The sequence below is a fragment of the Talaromyces amestolkiae genome, assembly GCF_001896365.1.
Source record: "Talaromyces amestolkiae strain CIB chromosome Unknown scaffold1.1, whole genome shotgun sequence".
NCBI lineage: Eukaryota > Fungi > Ascomycota > Eurotiomycetes > Eurotiales > Trichocomaceae > Talaromyces > Talaromyces amestolkiae.
This window is the reverse complement of record NW_024468037.1, coordinates 1,839,575-1,858,575: the sequence shown is the minus strand read 5'-3', so window position 1 is coordinate 1,858,575 and position 19,001 is coordinate 1,839,575. Positions and strand designations below refer to the sequence as shown.

General features: G+C 47.0%; 6 protein-coding genes across 6 annotated transcripts; 4 read left to right on the top strand and 2 right to left on the bottom strand.

The window, feature by feature from the left end:
• Positions 1–471: 471 nt before the first annotated feature.
• On the top strand, positions 472–1,862 carry BHQ10_000607 (uncharacterized protein; the record flags this gene model as incomplete). Its single annotated transcript, XM_040878615.1, has 2 exons — positions 472–1,062; positions 1,110–1,862. 2 exons carry the CDS (start codon positions 472–474, stop codon positions 1,860–1,862), a joined length of 1,344 nt encoding a protein of 447 aa, XP_040729112.1.
• A 1,337-nt stretch (positions 1,863–3,199) lies between these two features.
• Positions 3,200–4,833, top strand: BHQ10_000606 (uncharacterized protein; the record flags this gene model as incomplete). Its single annotated transcript, XM_040878604.1, has 3 exons — positions 3,200–3,404; positions 3,466–3,528; positions 3,575–4,833. 3 exons carry the CDS (start codon positions 3,200–3,202, stop codon positions 4,831–4,833), a joined length of 1,527 nt encoding a protein of 508 aa, XP_040729111.1.
• A 237-nt stretch (positions 4,834–5,070) lies between these two features.
• Positions 5,071–5,924, bottom strand: BHQ10_000605 (uncharacterized protein; the record flags this gene model as incomplete). The annotated part of the gene is made up of 2 exons (XM_040878593.1): positions 5,071–5,639; positions 5,786–5,924. 2 exons carry the CDS (start codon positions 5,922–5,924, stop codon positions 5,071–5,073), a joined length of 708 nt encoding a protein of 235 aa, XP_040729110.1.
• Positions 5,925–6,655: 731 nt separating this feature from the next.
• Positions 6,656–7,763, top strand: BHQ10_000604 (uncharacterized protein; the record flags this gene model as incomplete). Its single annotated transcript, XM_040878582.1, has 4 exons — positions 6,656–6,660; positions 6,712–6,857; positions 6,931–7,556; positions 7,614–7,763. 4 exons carry the CDS (start codon positions 6,656–6,658, stop codon positions 7,761–7,763), a joined length of 927 nt encoding a protein of 308 aa, XP_040729109.1.
• A 330-nt stretch (positions 7,764–8,093) lies between these two features.
• BHQ10_000603 (uncharacterized protein) lies at positions 8,094–9,215 on the bottom strand (the record flags this gene model as incomplete). The annotated part of the gene is made up of 2 exons (XM_040878571.1): positions 8,094–8,861; positions 8,928–9,215. The coding sequence occupies 2 exons, from the start codon at positions 9,213–9,215 to the stop codon at positions 8,094–8,096; spliced, it is 1,056 nt and encodes a 351-aa protein (XP_040729108.1).
• Positions 9,216–9,697: 482 nt separating this feature from the next.
• Positions 9,698–16,680, top strand: BHQ10_000602 (uncharacterized protein; the record flags this gene model as incomplete). Its single annotated transcript, XM_040878560.1, has 6 exons — positions 9,698–11,238; positions 11,291–11,704; positions 12,956–13,364; positions 13,437–13,701; positions 13,758–13,903; positions 13,963–16,680. 6 exons carry the CDS (start codon positions 9,698–9,700, stop codon positions 16,678–16,680), a joined length of 5,493 nt encoding a protein of 1,830 aa, XP_040729107.1.
• Between the last annotated feature and the right edge of the window lie 2,321 nt (positions 16,681–19,001).

Below are 19,001 nucleotides of genomic sequence, written 5' to 3'. Positions count from 1 at the left end.
CACACCAGGGCGATGAGTGACTGATCGACTGCTTGATACTGCCGATAGAAATGTATCAGGGAAAGCTTATGGCAGATGGATTATGGATAGACCGAGCAATGCGAGAGCATGCAGAGAAATAAGAAGAGCCCTTGCCTGTCGCTCCTTCCCTCCCTGGTCCATTCCTCGCCTGCCTCCTTCCTCCTCCCTCCTTCATACCAAAACCCCTTCCTTCCTTCTTTCCTTCTATCCATCGTTCTGTCCCTCTTTTTGCATCTGCATCTCAAGCTGTAGAGCCGTCCATCTGCTCTTTGCCACTCGCTTATCCATTCATTCATTCATTGCAACTCGAATTTTCATCTTCAAGGATAAAGCACTTCTATCGTTCTATCTACTGTGACAGCCTCGGGCGTGCTTTCTTATCACTCAGATCATTGGATCCCATTTCTTCTATTTGTTTCTCTTTCGACGCTTCACTCATCAGCCATCACCATGAAGGGCACCCTTGCCTCTTTGGCCGTCGTCCCTCTGGTAGCAGCAATTCCACAGAATCTGCATATTCGGGACGGAATGACTCCAGTGACTGTGAAGGGAAACGCCTTCTTTCAAGGCGATACCCGTTTCTATGTCCGTGGTGTAGATTATCAACCAGGAGGCTCCTCAAAGCTCGTTGATCCTCTCGCAGATGCCGCCACCTGCAAGCGAGACATCGCCAAATTCACCGATCTGGGTCTCAACACCGTTCGTGTATACTCTGTCGACAATTCCGTTGATCACGACGAATGCATGAATGCTTTGGCAGATGCTGGCATCTATGTGGTCTTGGACGTTAACACTCCTAAGTACTCGATCAACCGAGCAGATCCGGAAGTATCATACAATGATGTTTATCTGCAGAACGTCTTTGCAACTGTTGAAATGTTTGCAAAGTACGACAACACCCTGGCCTTCTTCTCGGGAAATGAGGTCATCAACGATGGTCCTTCGTCCAAGGCTGCTCCGTTTGTGAAAGCCGTTACTCGTGACATTCGTCAATTCATCCGCTCGAGAAATCTGCGCCAGATTCCAGTCGGATATTCTGCAGTAAGCAATTATCCTTGAAAACTCCACAAACGTACTGACAATGATAGGCTGATATCGATACCAACCGTCTCCAAATGGCTCAATTTATGAACTGCGGCACCGACGACGAGCGTAGTGACTTCTTCGCCTTCAACGACTATTCATGGTGCGACCCATCTTCCTTCCAAATCTCTGGGTGGGATCAGAAGGTCAAGAACTTTACAGGCTATGGTCTACCCTTGTTCCTCTCCGAATATGGTTGCAACACCAACAAGCGCCAGTTCCAGGAAGTTTCCTCTCTTTACAGCACTGAAATGACCGCTGTCTACTCCGGAGGTCTGGTTTATGAATACAGCGAAGAAGGAAGCAACTATGGTCTTGTTGAGATTAACGGCAATGATGTCACGGAGAAGGATGACTACACCGAACTGAAGAATGCTCTCAAACAAACACCGAACCCTAAAGGTGATGGCAACTATAACTCAACAGGCGGAGCCAACGGCTGCCCTGCATCGGATCCTCCCAACTGGGACGTCAGCAACGACGCTCTACCAGCTATTCCATCCCCTGCAAAGAAGTACATGACCGCCGGTGCAGGCAAGGGCCCTGGATTTTCCGGTTCGGGAAGTCAAGACCAAGGCACTAAGTCCACTGGAAGTGCCACCGCAGGCTCCGGAACTGCTGCTGATTCCGACTCGGTGTCGACTTCCAAGGGTGCTGCTGCTAACCTTCGTGCTCCGGAAATCACCTTTACTCCGGTAATTTGCAGTGCTGTTGTAGCACTATTTACCCTTTTCGGTGCCTCTCTCGTGATCTTGTAAGTCGTTATGTTACTATCTTTATTCAAGCGACCAAAAGCCTACCTTACAGCCAGTCTACCTGAAGAACTCCTCGCAACATTTTATTACAGTTTGTACAGTCATTTGGGAAAGAGTTGGCTGGTCAACCTCGTTCATTGCCTGCTTGTATGATTACTTTGTTACTCGTGTATAAATATTGAAAAATTAAGGCGCAGTCTATCTTTATATCAATCAATTTGCACTTGTTGAAACGATGAGCATTTCGATGTTGAATATACGTCCGAAGCTTCCCACATTCTAGATCTTTATTTAGATCTCTCACTTACAGGTCTGGGATACACATGCAAGCACTTTACACGACCTAGAACCTCCCTGTCATCAGCACGACAGAATATCAAATATAATTGATATGAATGCGGAGAGGCTTTCTATTCGTCATAGTTAAGTCCTACCATATATATACTAGGTATGCAATCTATGATGATTGTATTGCCTTTCATTCGTAGGTTATCCTGAAACATGTTTTGGCGGCAATAGACGGTGGCTTTCCGTTTGCGGATTAAATTCGTTTTCTTCACGATTGGGTTCAATGCAACAGTGAGATTAAGAGATGCGTGTTATTATTAGTAGACTCAAAATATAGTCAAATTGCAGGGGTATATATGCTTTACGCAGTATGCGGGATATGCGGGATAACCTACAACTTACGTGGATAGGCTCTCCATCGAGCATCCTTATTTGAGCCCCATGCGCCCGTCGCTCGTATCATGACTAGACTATGAACGGAGAATGTTCTCATCTAAGCCTAAGACTTCGAAGATAGTGTGTCTTGGACCCTCTCAATGTAACCCTGGGGAAAGTTAAGCATAAAGCAGCCCTTATCGTCTATCTGTACCCCCACATTACATGGGTATCCAGTGCCATTCACGCCGCTGCAGGATCCAAGGTCTTTAACCCCATTTGAGTGAGCTTCGACATGAGAACCATTAAATTTCGTGGATTGTGTCGAGGCCAAGAACGCCGATCAGCTGGCTTATCTTGATATATGCTGGGGTTGACTAATGGATGTCTTAGTACGGTATAGTGACCATCACAGTGGTAACGGTTCTTATCGCCTGTGTGAGGGGGTTGCCTCTGTTTCAAGGATTGGTCGGGGATGAATTGAAATAAATAGCATGTGGAATCTTTGACTTATTCTCTTGTATTTTGTGGTTGAGCGTGGAAGTCGAAAATCCCTTGATCGGCCCAGCTTGCTCCTTGCTCCTAGCACCTATCCTTGCAAGCAGCAGGCGTATCTATTCGTACATCTTCCTGTTTCTAGACATTGTATCTCACAAACCCTAGAGGAAAAGAACAAAATGTCCGTCCACGAGACAACAGCAGACGTCGAAAATGAAGCAGTCGACAACAAAAATGCTCGAGTACTCTCAACAACGAACGAGTCCACGGCTCTGGGACTTAAGCACTCGTTCCCGGAGACTGCTCGAGTGATCGACCATGAAGCCGAGCGTGCCTTGTGTCGCAAATTCGATTTTCGGTTGTTGCCTATATTGGCTTTTATGTGTATGCCTCTTTCTATTCTCTGGGCACTTATGGATGAGGATGTGTTTCTCACAGGTTATAGATCTCTGCAATGCTCTCGACAAAGGAAATCTTGGTAACGCAAAGACGGATGGAATGGACAAAGGTCAGAGTCCTTCTGTGGAATTGTATGGATTTTGCTGACGAAATAGACCTGGGCATGACTGGCAGCCAGTACAATCTACTACTCTCCATCTTCTTCGTCCCCTTCGTCATATTCGCACCACCAATTGCCATGCTTGCGAAACGATTTAGCCCAGCCAAAGTCATCGCGTGTATGATGTTCAGCTTCGGTTCATTTACACTGCTGTCTGCTTCTGTATCCAACTACTCCGGCCTGTTTGCCCTACGATGGTTCTTGGGTATGTCCGAAGCCGCGTTTTTCCCGTTGGTTATCTACTATCAGACCACTTTCTATCGCCGTGGAGAGCTTGCGCGACGTCTCGCTATCTTCTATGCGGCGTCAAACATTGCCAATGCTTTTTCCGGACTACTTGCCTTTGGCGTCTTCCAAATCAAGAACCCAACTCTTCAAGGATGGAAATATCTGTTTCTGATCGAAGGCGCATTCACTGTGTGCTTCTCAGCATTCGCATTCTTCTACCTGCCAGCAAGCCCTCAGCAGGCGCGCTTCTTGTCCGAGGAAGAGAAACAACTCGCCTTTTACCGTATCCAAGTCGATTCTTCTGCCGTAGTCAATGAAGAATTCAACCTACGACATGCACTCCGTATCCTCCAGAGACCTACCAGCTATGCATTCTTGGCTATCGAAATCTGTCTCGGTGTCCCGTTGCAAGGCGTAGCATTGTTTTTACCTCAAATTGTCGCCCGTCTGGGCTACTCCACCGTCAAGACAAATCTGTACACAGTCGCGCCAAACGTAACCGGCGCCGTCATGTTACTCGTCCTCGCATTCTCATCTGACGCCGCTCGTCTGCGGTCACCATTCATCGTGTTAGGATTTATCTTTACACTGATCGGATTTGTCATATATGCAGCTATCAACGACGTCACCGCTCAGATTCATCTGGCTTATTACGCCTGTTTCATGATGACTTGGGGCACTTCCGCGCCGTCCGTGCTGCTGAGTACGTGGTATAACAACAACATCGCCGATGAGGGACAGCGTGTGTTATTGACTAGTATCGGTGTCCCACTTGCGAATCTCATGGGCCTTGTATCGAGTAACGTGTTTCGCTCGCAGGATGCGCCAAAGTATCAGCCTGCGCTAGTCACGGTGGCTTGCTTTGGTGGGGCTGGTGCTCTGATTACGGCTTGTTTGGGAGTGTATATGTGGTATGATAATATGCGACGTAACCGGAGGGCTGGAAGGAAGATTGATGCTCGCGACGTGCCGACGGAGCGCTTGTGGGATGGACCTAAGATGGAAGACTTCAGGTGGTTCTTGTAGGCTATCATGATCGATCTGAAGATCTATGATCTATAACCTTTTGTTTTGTATAACTTGACCTTTATAGGAACACACGTTGTAAGAGTATATAGTCAGGTTGTCTAGCAAACACTCAATTCTTAAATCCCTAATCGGGTATGGTTGGCAATTGTTGATATCTTAAAGTGGTAGCAGAGTTGATAGCAGGCGCGCTTGCCCAAAGCATGGAATCTCTCGCGAAGATTAACTTCATGAGGTCTATCGTACAACGTCCCTCTCATCCGTCCACTCGGTAATAACAGCATCTGGCACCCCCCTAACCAGCACGTGAAAATGCTCCAAACTCCTCACGCTCTGCAAAGCAGCCCAATTCTTGAACCACAGCACATGCTCTTTCCTAATAACCTCTTTCTCCGAATTTTCAAACGCCGGATCCTTTTGTAAACGCTGAACAAAAGTCCGATCTACGAACCCTTCAATGAATGCTCGAGACTCATCTGTTACATCCCCATTCTCGGGCTTCGTGGCAATGGGGGTTTTGGACCAGACGACGATATGCGTGATATCCGGTGTTACGCCATAAGGCCAGTCGTTACGCAGAACTTTATAGTCGAATGGATCTGCGAACGGGACTACATTCTTGTAAGGAATCTCTGGAATAGGGGTCTCTATCAAGTTGACAGAAGGGTCTGGACTCCACCATTGGAGACGTTTGAGGCAGATGTATTTTGTGATGGAGCCGAAGGTGGATTTGATGTCGTTTGTCCAGGCTATGTAGCGCCGGAGTTCGGATGGTTTCCGGCGGAGGATTGCGAGGTCATTTCGAGCTTTTTTCCGCATTAGAAGTCTGCATCTCTTGCTTTGTTTGTATTTTTTGGGTATACTTAGTTGAGTAGTTGAGTATTTGGGGGAGGGGGTCAGGTGCGGGGAACATGGAAAGGAACAGTGGTGAACGTATGGCCATAAAACTTACCAATTATTCCTTTTAGATCTTCCCAGTCATGAAAGACAAACTCTTCGTCTGTTTGAGAGAGGACTTGGCGATCAACTTCAGTCAGGTTGAATGGGGTCGGCTTCTGTTCAGTCGGCTGTTCTCCTTCGATAGAGCCCATTCTGGTGGACGTGGTGGCTTTCCGAGAAATGAGAGTTTGCCCCAACGCAATCGGCCTACTAGAAATTAGATACTCACTAACGGACAGAAAAAGCAATAAACGAGAGTCATCTCACCGGGAATATTTCGTGTATGCGGAGTAACTGCAGTGAAGTAAGACCCGGCCCGACGTTACCCCAAGAAGAAGCCTCTCAGCGTGCGGGGACTACATTGAAAGCCCCATCACCGCTAGACCTAGGCCTTGCGCTAGCTGACAGAGTCGCCCAAGTGAAGAATCCCACAGAAACGGAAACTGAAAAACATTTCCGCCGTTGAAGGTCGAGAGAAATAAGGGACAATTAGCTGCAATGGGGAATTGTTCCCGAAGTCGCTGAATCGCGCTGCTTTTCACTGTTGGCCCGGAACATTCCGTTATTCTTATGTCGCACTTTAGTAAATTCTGTTAGGAGCATTCGTAGTCATATATAAATAAATGTAAATTTCCGATTGCTCGGTATTGACAGGGAATCATCTCGGGCGGAGTTACTGTCGATATCGTACGACGTTGGATTGTTGATGTTTTTGTTTGGCTACGACTACCGAACCCGGGAGAACTAACCTAGGTTGGCGACAACTTGCCTGTGACGCCCATAATAATTTCATCTTTCCCACCATTTGTCGTCCCCAGGCTTTCCTTCGTACATACACTCAGATAACACCAGAATCGGCCATTGAGCCCATTTCGTTGTCAACATGAGGTATTTACTTGAATGTTCAATAAAGCCTATACAAAAGCTAACTATCAACAGCAGCCCTCTCTCCACCGAGACCATCGGCAGTGTTCTCGTCCCTTCGGCCATCCTGATCGCCGGCACTTTCTTCGTCAAGCAGGAATTGGTTCCCTACGCAGTCGCCGTGGCAGCTGTTTTCTCTGCTTATAGAATCCTCACAGCTCGTACGGTCTCCTTGACGATGTTGATATTGACTGATCGCCAAGATTGCGACTAACTTTATTCCTCCCTTATCAGGCCCGCGAAAAGTGCTCGATCCCAAGGAGTTCCAAGACTTTGTTCTCAAAGAAAAGAACCTTATCTCCCACAACGTTGCCATCTACCGATTCGCTCTTCCTCGTTCCACCGACATCCTAGGTCTCCCAATTGGTCAACATATCTCCCTCCAGGCCCAGATCGCTGGAAACCCAACCCCCGTCGTTCGCTCCTACACTCCTATCTCCTCCGACCATGAAGCTGGCTACTTTGATCTTTTGGTCAAGACCTATCCCCAGGGTAACATTTCCAAGTATTTGGATGACCTGAAGGTCGGTCAGACCATGAAGGTTCGCGGCCCTAAGGGCGCCATGGTTTACACCCCGAACATGAGCCGCCATATTGGTATGATTGCCGGTGGGACGGGTATTACACCTATGCTCCAGATCATCAAGGCTATTATCCGCGGTAGACCCAGAAACGGCGGCAACGATACCACCAAGATTGATCTCATTTTCGCCAATGTTAACCCTGAGGATATTCTTCTCAAGGAGGAGTTGGACAAGTTGGCAGCTGAGGATGACCAGTTCAACATCTACTACGTTTTGAACAACCCGCCAGAGGGATGGAAGGGTGGGGTTGGTTTTGTTACTGCTGATATGATCAAGGTATTTGATCCGTGCGCTTTCATCATAACGAGGAGACGTGACTAATTGTGATCATAGGAACATCTTCCTGCTCCCGCTGATGACATCAGGATCTTGCTCTGTGGACCACCTCCTATGATCTCTGCCATGAAGAAGTCCACCGAGGCTCTCGGATACAAGAAAGCCAGCCCCGTCAGCAAGCTCCAAGACCAGGTCTTTGCTTTCTAAATGCCATATCAATGGCCTTCCATGGTAACGACTGCATCGTCCAGCAATTATCCCGCCTGGATGATGGTAACGACCGCCACAAAAGGCATGAGAACACGAGGCTTTGCTCCATGATGATTGTTTTCACATGCTGTTCAATCACATGCGTTCGACTAAAGATATCCACTTTGTTGCGCTATTAAGGTCTCAAAGAAGAAGGATTTATGAAGATAGAGAGAAGGAAATATTAATTGAATATAAAGGTTTCAAAACAAATATCGCTTGCAAAACCCATTGTCATGATGTCGTATACTTTCATAATCGCTTGCAAAAATATCACCAAATGTTATCTCAACGCTCATCTGGAAGCTCAACAAGGCCATCCACCATCTCTAGGAATTTCTCGCGATATTCCTCGGCCGTGGTGGTGATAGACATCGGACCCTTGCGTCCAATGACATTAAACGTCTGTATAATACCAGTCATGGCCTGAGCCTGTAATTTATGCTTCGCCCAAAAAAAGTCTAGCAACACAGCTCTATATTTCCAATTGCCGTCCGTTGACAATGCGCCTTCTCGCCATTCACTTTTCCGATCCGTCGGCGTTCGAGGACGTAAATGAGCCGGGTATCGAATCAGAAACAAGGAATAGTCAACTGTGTTTACTGATCTGAGGAACTTCGTATCTTCCTCGATGGTCTTTCTGAATTCCGAGTATTGTTGTTTTGTGATTCGTATTTTATCGTTGAATTCGTCGAATAACCGTGACATGGTCTCCTCGCTGGTCAGGGGTTCGGGTAGGAGATCTCGTTCTGGGTAGAAGTAATCTACGGGTTTTAGGTCATATGTCTCCCATTTATCAGGCCCTCGCGCATCGTCGTCTTTGTCACAGAGCACATTCTCCATAATGACGTGATGAGACGGCGTGCATTGACATAGTGTGCCGATTGCAGGGTATGCCGTCCCTAGGAAGTCTGTTATTCGGACGAGAAGTGAATCTGGATTGGACTTTGAGTAGTCGTAGTATGGTCGTAGAAAGTCTTCCCGGAAGAAAGAATGCTCCGAACGTCGGGGTAGGCTTTTGATCAAGAATTTCGAGTTTGCAGTTTTGAAGAACGTCTATACATATGTGTCAGTCATTCGATGGTACGAACCAGTCTACTATTTCAGAGAACATCTTCATACCGAGCCGGAATAACCCAAGTCCCCCATGGGTAGTATGCCAGCTCCGTCTGCCTTTTTCTTATCATACACAAATGAGTCGATATAGTCCACTTCGTCTATGTCCCATACTTCGTTCCGAAGACTTTTGAATAGTTGTGCCGATATTCGGACAAGGCGTATCTGCCAGATGGAGAGAAAAGCGAATATCAAGGCCAGCACATTGTATCTCCTGGTGCCTGTCTGATCATGTTCGCGGAGAAGGGCTCGATGGATAGAACGGCTTATTGCCGTCTGTCTTTTGTTGGTCATCGTCGGGGTGATCTCCAAGCTAGATCTCCCAAATTCAAAACAGGAGCATTGTATGTCTTTCTGACCGTTGTGATTCTTGAAGATACAGAAGTGCCTGATGGTGACGTCACAGCTGCCAAACGATAATTTCCCAAATAGGAAAGAACGATTGACTTAGTCACGTGATCTCCCCTCCATACTCACCGCCTTTGGACCTGAAGCTTTTTCTTGGTGGCAGTATGGATGACTCTGATCGGACAAACAAAAAATAAAAAGAAAGAGCGCCCCTCTTCTCTCTCTCTACTGTGACTCAGTGCTTAATGGGCCGCCATCTGCTAAGCGGGGCCTGGGTACTCTCAAATAATTTTATGCTTCTGAAGTCTTTCACCAATTGCTCCTCTATTACTCATTTCTCTTTTCATTTACGATCTACTTTGGCATCGCCAGTCAAGCGTTCCTTGTCTACTTTACCGTTTCCTCGTCGACAAGCTCCATACAGCACCATGGCAGCACCATCACAGGCCCTCGCCGAGGGCCAGTCTCTTCCTTCCATTGAAGGGTTGACTCTACACTCTACCAACGAAACATCCAAATTCGCCGGTTGTTATCCTTCCTTGAACCCCGTCGATATCTACCGTGAACACATTTCCGAGAAGTTGGCGGAGGTAACTGGCATCGACCCGCAAACGATATATCCCAAGCTTGCATGGACAAACACTCTTGACAAGGGAGACTTGAACCTTGCAGTCGCTGCTTTGCAGATTAAGGGAAAGAAGCCACAAGACCTTGCTGTTGAGTTGGCAGATAAGTTCCCAGAATCAGACTTGGTCGAGAAGCCAACCGCGTTCGGTGTTCATCTTCAGTTCTTCTTCAAGCCAGGACCTCTCACGAAGACTGTTATCGGCCGAATTCTTGAGAACAAATCCACATATGGAACGAACGGTAACCTGGGTCTTCGCGATCCTTCCGACCCGTCAAAGGGAAAAAAGAAGATGATTGTCGAATTCTCATCACCCAACATCGCCAAGCCTTTTCACGCTGGTCACCTGCGCAGTACGATCATTGGAGGTTTCCTTGCAAACCTATTCACAATTACCGGCTGGGACGTCCTCAAGATGAACTATCTCGGAGACTGGGGAAAGCAGTACGGTTTACTCGCCAACGGTTTCGAACGATATGGTAGCGAAGAAGCCCTTCAGAAGGATCCCATCAACCACTTGTTCGATGTCTACGTCAAGATCAACAAGGATATGGCAGAGCAGGAGGTTCCCATCAAGGAGCTGCGCGAAACAATCAAGAACAAAAAGGAGAAGAACGAGGATGTTTCTGCTGAAGAAGCCGAGCTTGCAAAGCTGGTCGATGCCAGTGATGACGAAAAGGCCCGTCGCTACTTTAAGAGCATGGAAGATGGTGATCCAGAGGCGCTCGCTCTTTGGAAACGGTTCCGTGATTTGAGTATCGAGAAATATAAACAAACATACGCCCGACTCAACATCGACTTTGACGTTTATTCTGGCGAATCCCAAGTCTTGCCTGAGAGCCTTCAGAAAGCTTATGAGACCATGGAGAAAAGTGGCGTATCTGAAAAGTCAGAGGGTGCCGTGATCGTCGACTTCACTAAGCACAAATTCAAGAAGCTCGGTAAGGCTATCGTTGTTCGAAAGGACGGCACCCCTCTATACCTTACCCGAGACATTGGCGCTATCACGGAACGTCACGAAAAATATCATTTCGACAAGATGATCTACGTCGTTGCAGCTCAGCAAGATTTGCACTTGGCCCAGCTTTTCAAGGTCACAGAATTGATGGGCTACAAGGACATTGCCGACAAATGCCAACACATTAACTTCGGTATGGTGCGAGGAATGAGTACCCGAAAGGGAACAGTAAAATTCTTGGACGATATCCTGCGCGATGTTGCAGATAAGATGCACGAGGTCATGAAGAAGAATGAGGACAAATACGTGCAAATAGACGACCCTCTTGCAACTGCAGATACACTCGGTATCACTGCCGTTATGGTGCAAGACATGTCTGGCAAGCGGTAAGTATTTATCCATATGGTTCTCACTGTATTTCCCACTAATGCTCTGTAGTATCAACGGCTATGACTTCAACCTTGAAGCTATGACTTCCTTTGAGGGAGACACAGGCCCCTACTTGCAATACGCCCACGCTCGTCTCTCCTCAATTATCCGCAAGGCTGGAATAAGCCCTGGAGATCTACCCAAGGCCGATCTATCAATTCTGACCGAACAACACGCCATTGATCTTGCGCGATACTTGGCCCAATGGCCGGATGTGGTCATCAACACCGTCAAGACTCTCGAGCCTGCTACGGTCCTTACATATCTGTTCCGTATGACACATATGCTCAGCTCGAGTTACGACATTTTGCGTATCGTTGGCCGAGAGGAGAAGGTCGCCTTGGCGCGTATGGCTTTGTATGCTTCGGCCCGACAAGTGCTTTACAATGGTATGAAGTTGTTGGGATTGAACCCCGTTGAACGGTACGTATTTGGATCAATCACCCTATTCGCTTGGCATCTTGCTGACAATTGATGAACAGCATGTAAAAAAAAAAAAGAATACAAAATGAGGCAAAACATGGTTTAAATTTATGTTAGATTCCCAAGGGCCGGATTATGATCTAGTATCAGAGGTGTTCATAGGTAGCATGATGCTAAAATATTTCACAATTGTATTTTACATGCATCTAGCTTATGTTGATCTCCATTAACACTACTTGAATAGCTGGGATAAGTTGTAAATCGCATGGTAATCGAGGCCATTGCCTGAATTAAAGTGCCGGCAAGCGAGAAGATCCATCTAACTCGTACTCTAATTGATTATCATCGATCTAGCCAACTGTACACTTACCTTGGTGGTGTCGACTCGAATTCATAGTGTATCACAGATCGGCGAGGAATTGCCGAATGACCACATGCAAGAGGCGCTTCGGTTCGATCTTAGGGCCGAGAGATAGATCACATACGTACTTTGAGTCCACTCCTTTCTAGTACGCGTTAGTCTAGCTACTACGTGGCTACGTACATGATAGTGCTGTAACACGCTCAGGCCCTGTTTACTACAGAAGTGCCGGAGACGGAGTATATCAGTGTTGCGCTGTTGAGGTATTTTGTGACAGTGACCGCAACATATGTCGGGTAGTGCTTTAAAGGTTCGATGAAAAAATGAATCCAAAAACGAGCAACATCTCCAGTAATCAATGCATAGATTGAAGTGTAACATACACTCAAAAATAGGTACGCCGTCTCCCCGATCCATGCTGCTCCAGAGCCCCACTAAGCTCCAGATTCTCGAGGCAAGAGATACGCCCCTCTTTCGTGCATAGGGCCTTATTTAGTCTCTGTCTAGGGTTGGACAATCGTGTAATTCTACAATGCGCTGCCAATCAGTGTCGAGCTCAAAATCCATACTACTGAACAGCCAGCCAGCCAGCCACAAGAGAGTCGTAGAGTAAACTTCATACTTACGCCAACCAATCCATGACTGTCAAGCCCTAGTCATAATCTTCATAATGATTGGGTGCCACAGCGGAGCGGTCTCCGAGGCCGAAAATTTGGAGGGGCCCCAAATATGTACCCTGGTGTTACCCAATTTGGGATTAGGGCTATTGTGCTGCGAGGACGGAATTCCTGGTCGCGATGATCCGGAAGCGATATATTGTTCTTGTCCCTCTCCCCTCCTCCTGTTACCTTCTATTCACTTGTTTGATCTATTAAATAATAATAGGCTAGGGAGGCAAAATACAGGCCTTCCAAGCAATTATCACAAGAGAAGAGAGCAATTATCTACGAAGGGCGATACAACGATATTTTCAAGATGGGTTCAGTGACACCAGCGCCTTCGTCGCGCTTTGTTACGACCCTGGAGCGCAAATACGGACGCAATGCATTGCCCAACATGTTCGACGCAAAGGCAAAAGAGCCTTCAGCACGGCCGTACGCATACGTCTTGAAGACGCCGAATCCAGCAGATGGGTTCGAAGAAGTCACCTATACTATGCTTGCAAATGCAGTGAATAGAGCGTCGTGGTGGCTCGTTAATGAAGCTTCTATGGCCGAGGGTGAGGTTTTTGGTTACATGGGGCCACCAGATTTGAGATATCTGATTCTCAGTCTTGCGTCGGCGAAGACTGGGAGAAGGGTATGCCCATTAATACATATGAAGGATATTGTTGCATGATATAACATGATACTAACATTGTGCATGACGTAGATAATGCTACCGTCCTTGAGAAACACAATTTCGGCGCAGAAAACCCTCTTCGAGCGCACAAACGTCAGCATCATCCTATACGCAACCGAGCTGAAGAAAAATATCCAACCATTGTTTGACGCATTGCCTGAAATCAAAACAAGAGAAGCAATTGGCTACAAAGAGGTCCTTGATTCGACCGTAGTGCCTCATTATGACGCGCGAGAAATCACGGATGAGAATTTCAACGAGCCGATGTTCTTTCTACACACCTCAGGGTCATCCGGTAAGTCAAGCAGACTCTGGGCGTTTACTAGAGACTGAAAACTGTTTTTATGACAGGCAATCCAAAACCAGTTGGAGAAAGTCCGGCATTTTGGCTAGCTACTTGTTCGTTTCTCGATGTTCCAGAGGATGGTGGTGACATCCACAACACAATACATTTGCTCAGAAACGCCAATCTACTACAGTTCTTTCCACCCTTTCACGTAAGTTAATCTTTCGACATACTACCTGAAAAGCTTGTTTTAGCTAATGGTGGACACAGATGGCAGGACTATTCTTCTTCATGCTCCCAGCAATCCTGGATTCGTCTCTTGTCATCAACCACACCGCAGCAGCAATTACAGCCGAGCATGTGATTAACATAATAAACCAAGGACTCGCAACTTCCCTAGCCGCAGCAGATTCAATACTTACTGATCTATCCCGAACCGAAGAGGGTCTGCAGGCCCTAGAAAAGATGGACAAAATCATCTACGGAGGAGGGCCTCTGTCCGTCCAAACGGGGAGCATCATCGCTCCACGCGTGAAGAATCTGTCCAGCGCAATTGGGCTTACTGAAAATGGGCTTTTGCATTGCGTTGCGTTGAGAGGGACTAGTCATTGGGATTGCCTCAGATTCAATACCCGTGTGGGTTATCGATTCGAGGAGATCTCCCCCGACGTTTATGAACTGATTATTTCTCTGAGTCCTAAATATCGTATGTTCCACCCTGTCGCCTTGCTTTTCCCAGATATCGAAGAGTATCGTACAAAGGATTTGTATACCCGTGTTCCGGAGATCGACAACTGCTATCGGTATCAAGGACGACGAGACGATTTGATCGTTTTGTCGAATGGAGAGAAAATCAACCCCGTTCCGCTGGAAAATATCGTTGCTAGCCATTCCGCTGTCAAGAATGCTTTGTTTGTCGGAGAACATCAATTCTTGCCTTCCTTGCTTATTGAGCTTCGGGAGGGCTATACGGTGAACAATGAAGAGGAATCGAGAGAAATGATCGAGAAACTATGGGGCATTATCAGCGAAGCAAACTTGGAGGCACCACGATTCTCGCGCGTGCCGAAGTCGCTCGTCTATATACTCAAGCCAGGCGAGACGTTCAACCGGAGCGGGAAAATGACGGTGCAGCGCCAACTTACGGTTCTCAAATTTGCTGCTCAAGTTGACGCACTTTACACTGCAGCTGGGGAAGGTCTATTGAGCGAGGGGTTGGAGTTGAGTGATCCATCAGACCCTGGAGCAATAAAATCGTTGGCCAAGAAACTCTATGCTCAACTTTTGGATTCTGATGAAAGTGCGCCTGTAGTAGGTGATGATGATAATGTGTTTGAGCTGGGCATGGATTCATTGCAAGTTACGATTGCAGTGCAGAAGCTGAAGGCTGCACTCAGGGCACAGAACCTCAAGGTCGATACCAGCAAGATCGGTCCACAATTTTTCTACACTTCCCCGTCCAGCAATCAGCTTGCTCGGGCAATTGATGAGCTTATCAATGGAGCAAGTGCCAACGACAACAGAAGCAACCGACAAATTTATATGCAGGCTATGATTGACAAGTATACGGCAGGCCTTGACGTCGAGCTTGCGCCAAGAAAGAAACGTATAGATAACTTGACTGTTGTACTCACTGGGTCCACGGGCTCACTAGGAAGCTATCTGCTGCACTCTCTAATTGAAATCCCTCGTATAGCCAAGGTTATCTGTCTCAATCGTTCAACTGATGCCCAAAAGAGCCAGACAGCGAAGAACAAACAGAAAGACTTGCCTACGCCTTGGGAATCATCAGATGCACAAACCAGTCCAGTGGAGTTCTTGACCGCGGACTTGTCCAAAGCTGACTTGGGTCTCGGAGAGGAGACTTACAGTCGACTTCTGCAGAGAGTAGATGCAATCATCCACAACGCCTGGAAGGTCGACTTCAATCACACTATCGAGTCCTTTGAGAAGGGGCATATTGCAGGTACCCGCCATCTGATCGATCTGAGTAGGAAGTGTACCTACCGAGCCCCGATCTTATTCATCTCAAGTATCTCTACCGCCCTCAACTGGATGCAAAAAAACCCCGCACAGGACGTCCCAGAAGCAATCATTGAAGACCTCGACAGTCCCGAATTCCTAGGGTACGGAGAATCCAAATACGTATCCGAACGACTGATCGAAGCACATAGTTCATCTTCGGGATTTACCTCTTCTGTCCTGAGAGTTGGCCAAATCGCAGGTCCTGTGCTGTCTACAGCCGGCATCTGGAATGTACAGGAATGGTTTCCTAGTCTACTCTGTAGTTCGAAACATTTGGGTTTACTTCCAGATTCTCTGGGGACAATGAACAGCATCAGCTGGGTCCCGGTTGATTTACTGGCGAGGATTATTGTGCAGCTACTCAGTCATACATATGATAATGATGGTGCACGCTCGGGCGCATTAAAGGTGTACAATTTGGTGAATCCGAGAACTGTGCCTTGGTCTGCTCTCCTGGATACAGTTCAGAATGGTCTCGGTGGGCCTGAAAAAATCCGAATCGTGTCATTAGCCAAATGGGTAGAAGCACTGGAACAAAGTGCACAGGAAAATCATGGATTTGTGGTTGAAAGTAATCCTGCTATCAAACTACTCGAATTCTGGAAGATCATCTCGGAAAAGAGCGACCGATCCCGAACCGCTGAGCTGTTGACATCCAATGGCGAGAATGGATTACAAAATGACGAGAAAGTTTCGAATTTACAACAGAACAAGGCTGATAGAAGAAAGTCATGGCTGAAGCAGTGGACGGGCAAGCTGTTCAGTCGAAAGGATGCACCGGATAAACTTCAACAAACCACGTCTTATGAGCCGCCAACATCCGATGGGTTGCTTCAAACTGAGGGCGGCTTACAACATGAGTTTGAAGTCACCAACCTTCTGAAAGATAGCTCGGAGGCATCCGACTTGCGTTCTGTTTCGTCTCATTGGATGAAGATATGGTTGAAACAGTGGGCTTTTTAAACGTTCAGCACATGCATGTATTTCTTTAACGATAACACTATTAACCGCAGGATACTCCGTTATAGAGTCCTTTTGTAACACACATACTATCATTTAGAAAACTGTACCTAAGTACGTGAACAAATGTTGGAACGATAATCCTGCCTATTTGGTAAATACTGGGTGGGTTAGGGCTAGGTTCATCTGACTGGTTTCCGGACATCTTGATATTAAAGTATCCTTGCCCGTGGCAATCGATGCAATCACAAAATCGTAAACTTTCGGACTATTAATTGCGTCTATCAATTCTTCAGCTAGGACGTGGTTCACTACTGATGTATGTAATAGCAATTTATGCGGACGGGCACTATCGGCTATCCCTTGCGTCTGACGGCTGCAGAGGTGAGCACATGATGTAGCTTGATTGGCGTCACGACTCTGACCGCCCTTTTGACGATGATAGCACAATACGAACTGTCCAAGATATCATAATGGGGCAGGCCAATCAGGATACATGATTCGAATACAGATATGACAATTGGTGTAGGACAGCTGCATTGACAGCAATTGAGTGTTCATCCGGACGCAAGAGCATGGCCACGACTTTGAGATCTAATTGTACGAAGCGCTCCTCGTGCACGATCTTACTCGTTCTCTAGTCGATCTGTTCAATGCAATGTCACGAAGGGTTGTGAATAAACTTCCTAATGCATGTCATGTCATGTCATCTGCGGAGAAATGATCGTGGTTGTTATCGGACACCCACCTCAACTCGAGGTAAACCAACAACAGGAAAATCTAGGACTACTTAATTACCACTAATATGCTTTTACAACCCATATCGGTAGATAGTCAGTCCTTATGTAGGTAAACAGGTTCTAGTGGATGATGTGCGAGTGCCATTCGTGAAATACACGCTAAACCCCTACCATCGTTCGAAAGAAAATGGGAATATCTTAGCCATTCAACCAAAGTGTATGACAACCGCCTCACTTTTCAACGTACGTAGGTGCCTGCATAAATTGTATCAGACAGATGTAAGATCTCAACAACTCCATGTACGCAGTGAATCGCCGTCGTCCCGGCAATGAAAATGGACAATGGGCCAGACGGCAGCCATTGCTTGTCCTGTATCTGCTGCACGACAACTGGCCAGTCGTACCACGACAAAAGCGAATTTGCCAGGCCAGCTGGCGGACTACTAAATTGCCCTAATATTGATATGCATGTGACCTGTCATAAAAACATGGGCTTGACAAGCGGTTCCAGGATTTTGGGGGGTGCTCTTGTGGTCAAAAATCAGCCAAAATCAGCCAAGGAGCTTTGAAAGTATATTTCCCTCGTTCAACAAACGTAAGATCAACATAGTCGGCGATTCGGGGGCTCAGGGAGGAAACCAAGATCTGACCGGACGAACGTGCAGTGTATGTACGAGCTGCATTATCAGAAGTCTGGTAGCAAGCCGGGGGCAAGTGGCAAACTTTGGGCTTTTGCATGTTGGCAACGAATGTCTGTCATGGTCATCGTCTTTCTGTCGCCTATGGTGACGTGGAGCTCGACAGGATGGACGACAAACTGAGCAAAACAAACTATTGGTCTCGTGACTTTGATGGTCGCGCGGAAGTCGCACAGGTCACTTGGTCTCTGTCTGGATACCTGAGGTACCAATTCAGGTACCTTCCGAAAGGGGGCATATCAAACCTCTGTCACTCATCCTCAATCGCCATTACAGAATTAAATGATCCCCAGATCATGCGCAGTCATCAATTGCCAGTACTGCAATCGGCTCCGTCAATGTTTGATACGGACATTCTCGTTAAATCTCTCGGTGCCCGAAGACGAGACGGGGGCCATGGCATTGGGGTTCATTACTGATGCGCAGTGCATACATAACAAGACGTCACTTGACTCCATGGGCCATTTTGAGGAGCCCCCTTTTGAGTTTCTTCGGCGGCCAAAAAGATAACAATTCGTTGCGAATCAATTTATCTGAATCTGACGACTGATGTTTTGCTCTTTTAGGGATCAGCAAACTGGCTGAAAGGTCGACATCCATATTTTACCGAATGATCGGATTAGAGTGAGACAGCTCTACATTTGCCGGCAACCTTGAGGTCTGATTGATCAGAATCAGTCAATCGTCATTGTGCACAATATCATCATACAGCTAACGACGCTAGCATGCCATTTTCAATAGTGCACGATAGGTCGTCGCTAGCAAGATTGAAACGAACTGTATGTATGGAGTATGTACGTATTGCTGATCGACGTGTTTACAGCAATGGTTCACATCAGAAAAAGGAGGCTGAAGACTAGGGTCAGCCCTACCCGAACGATTTAGA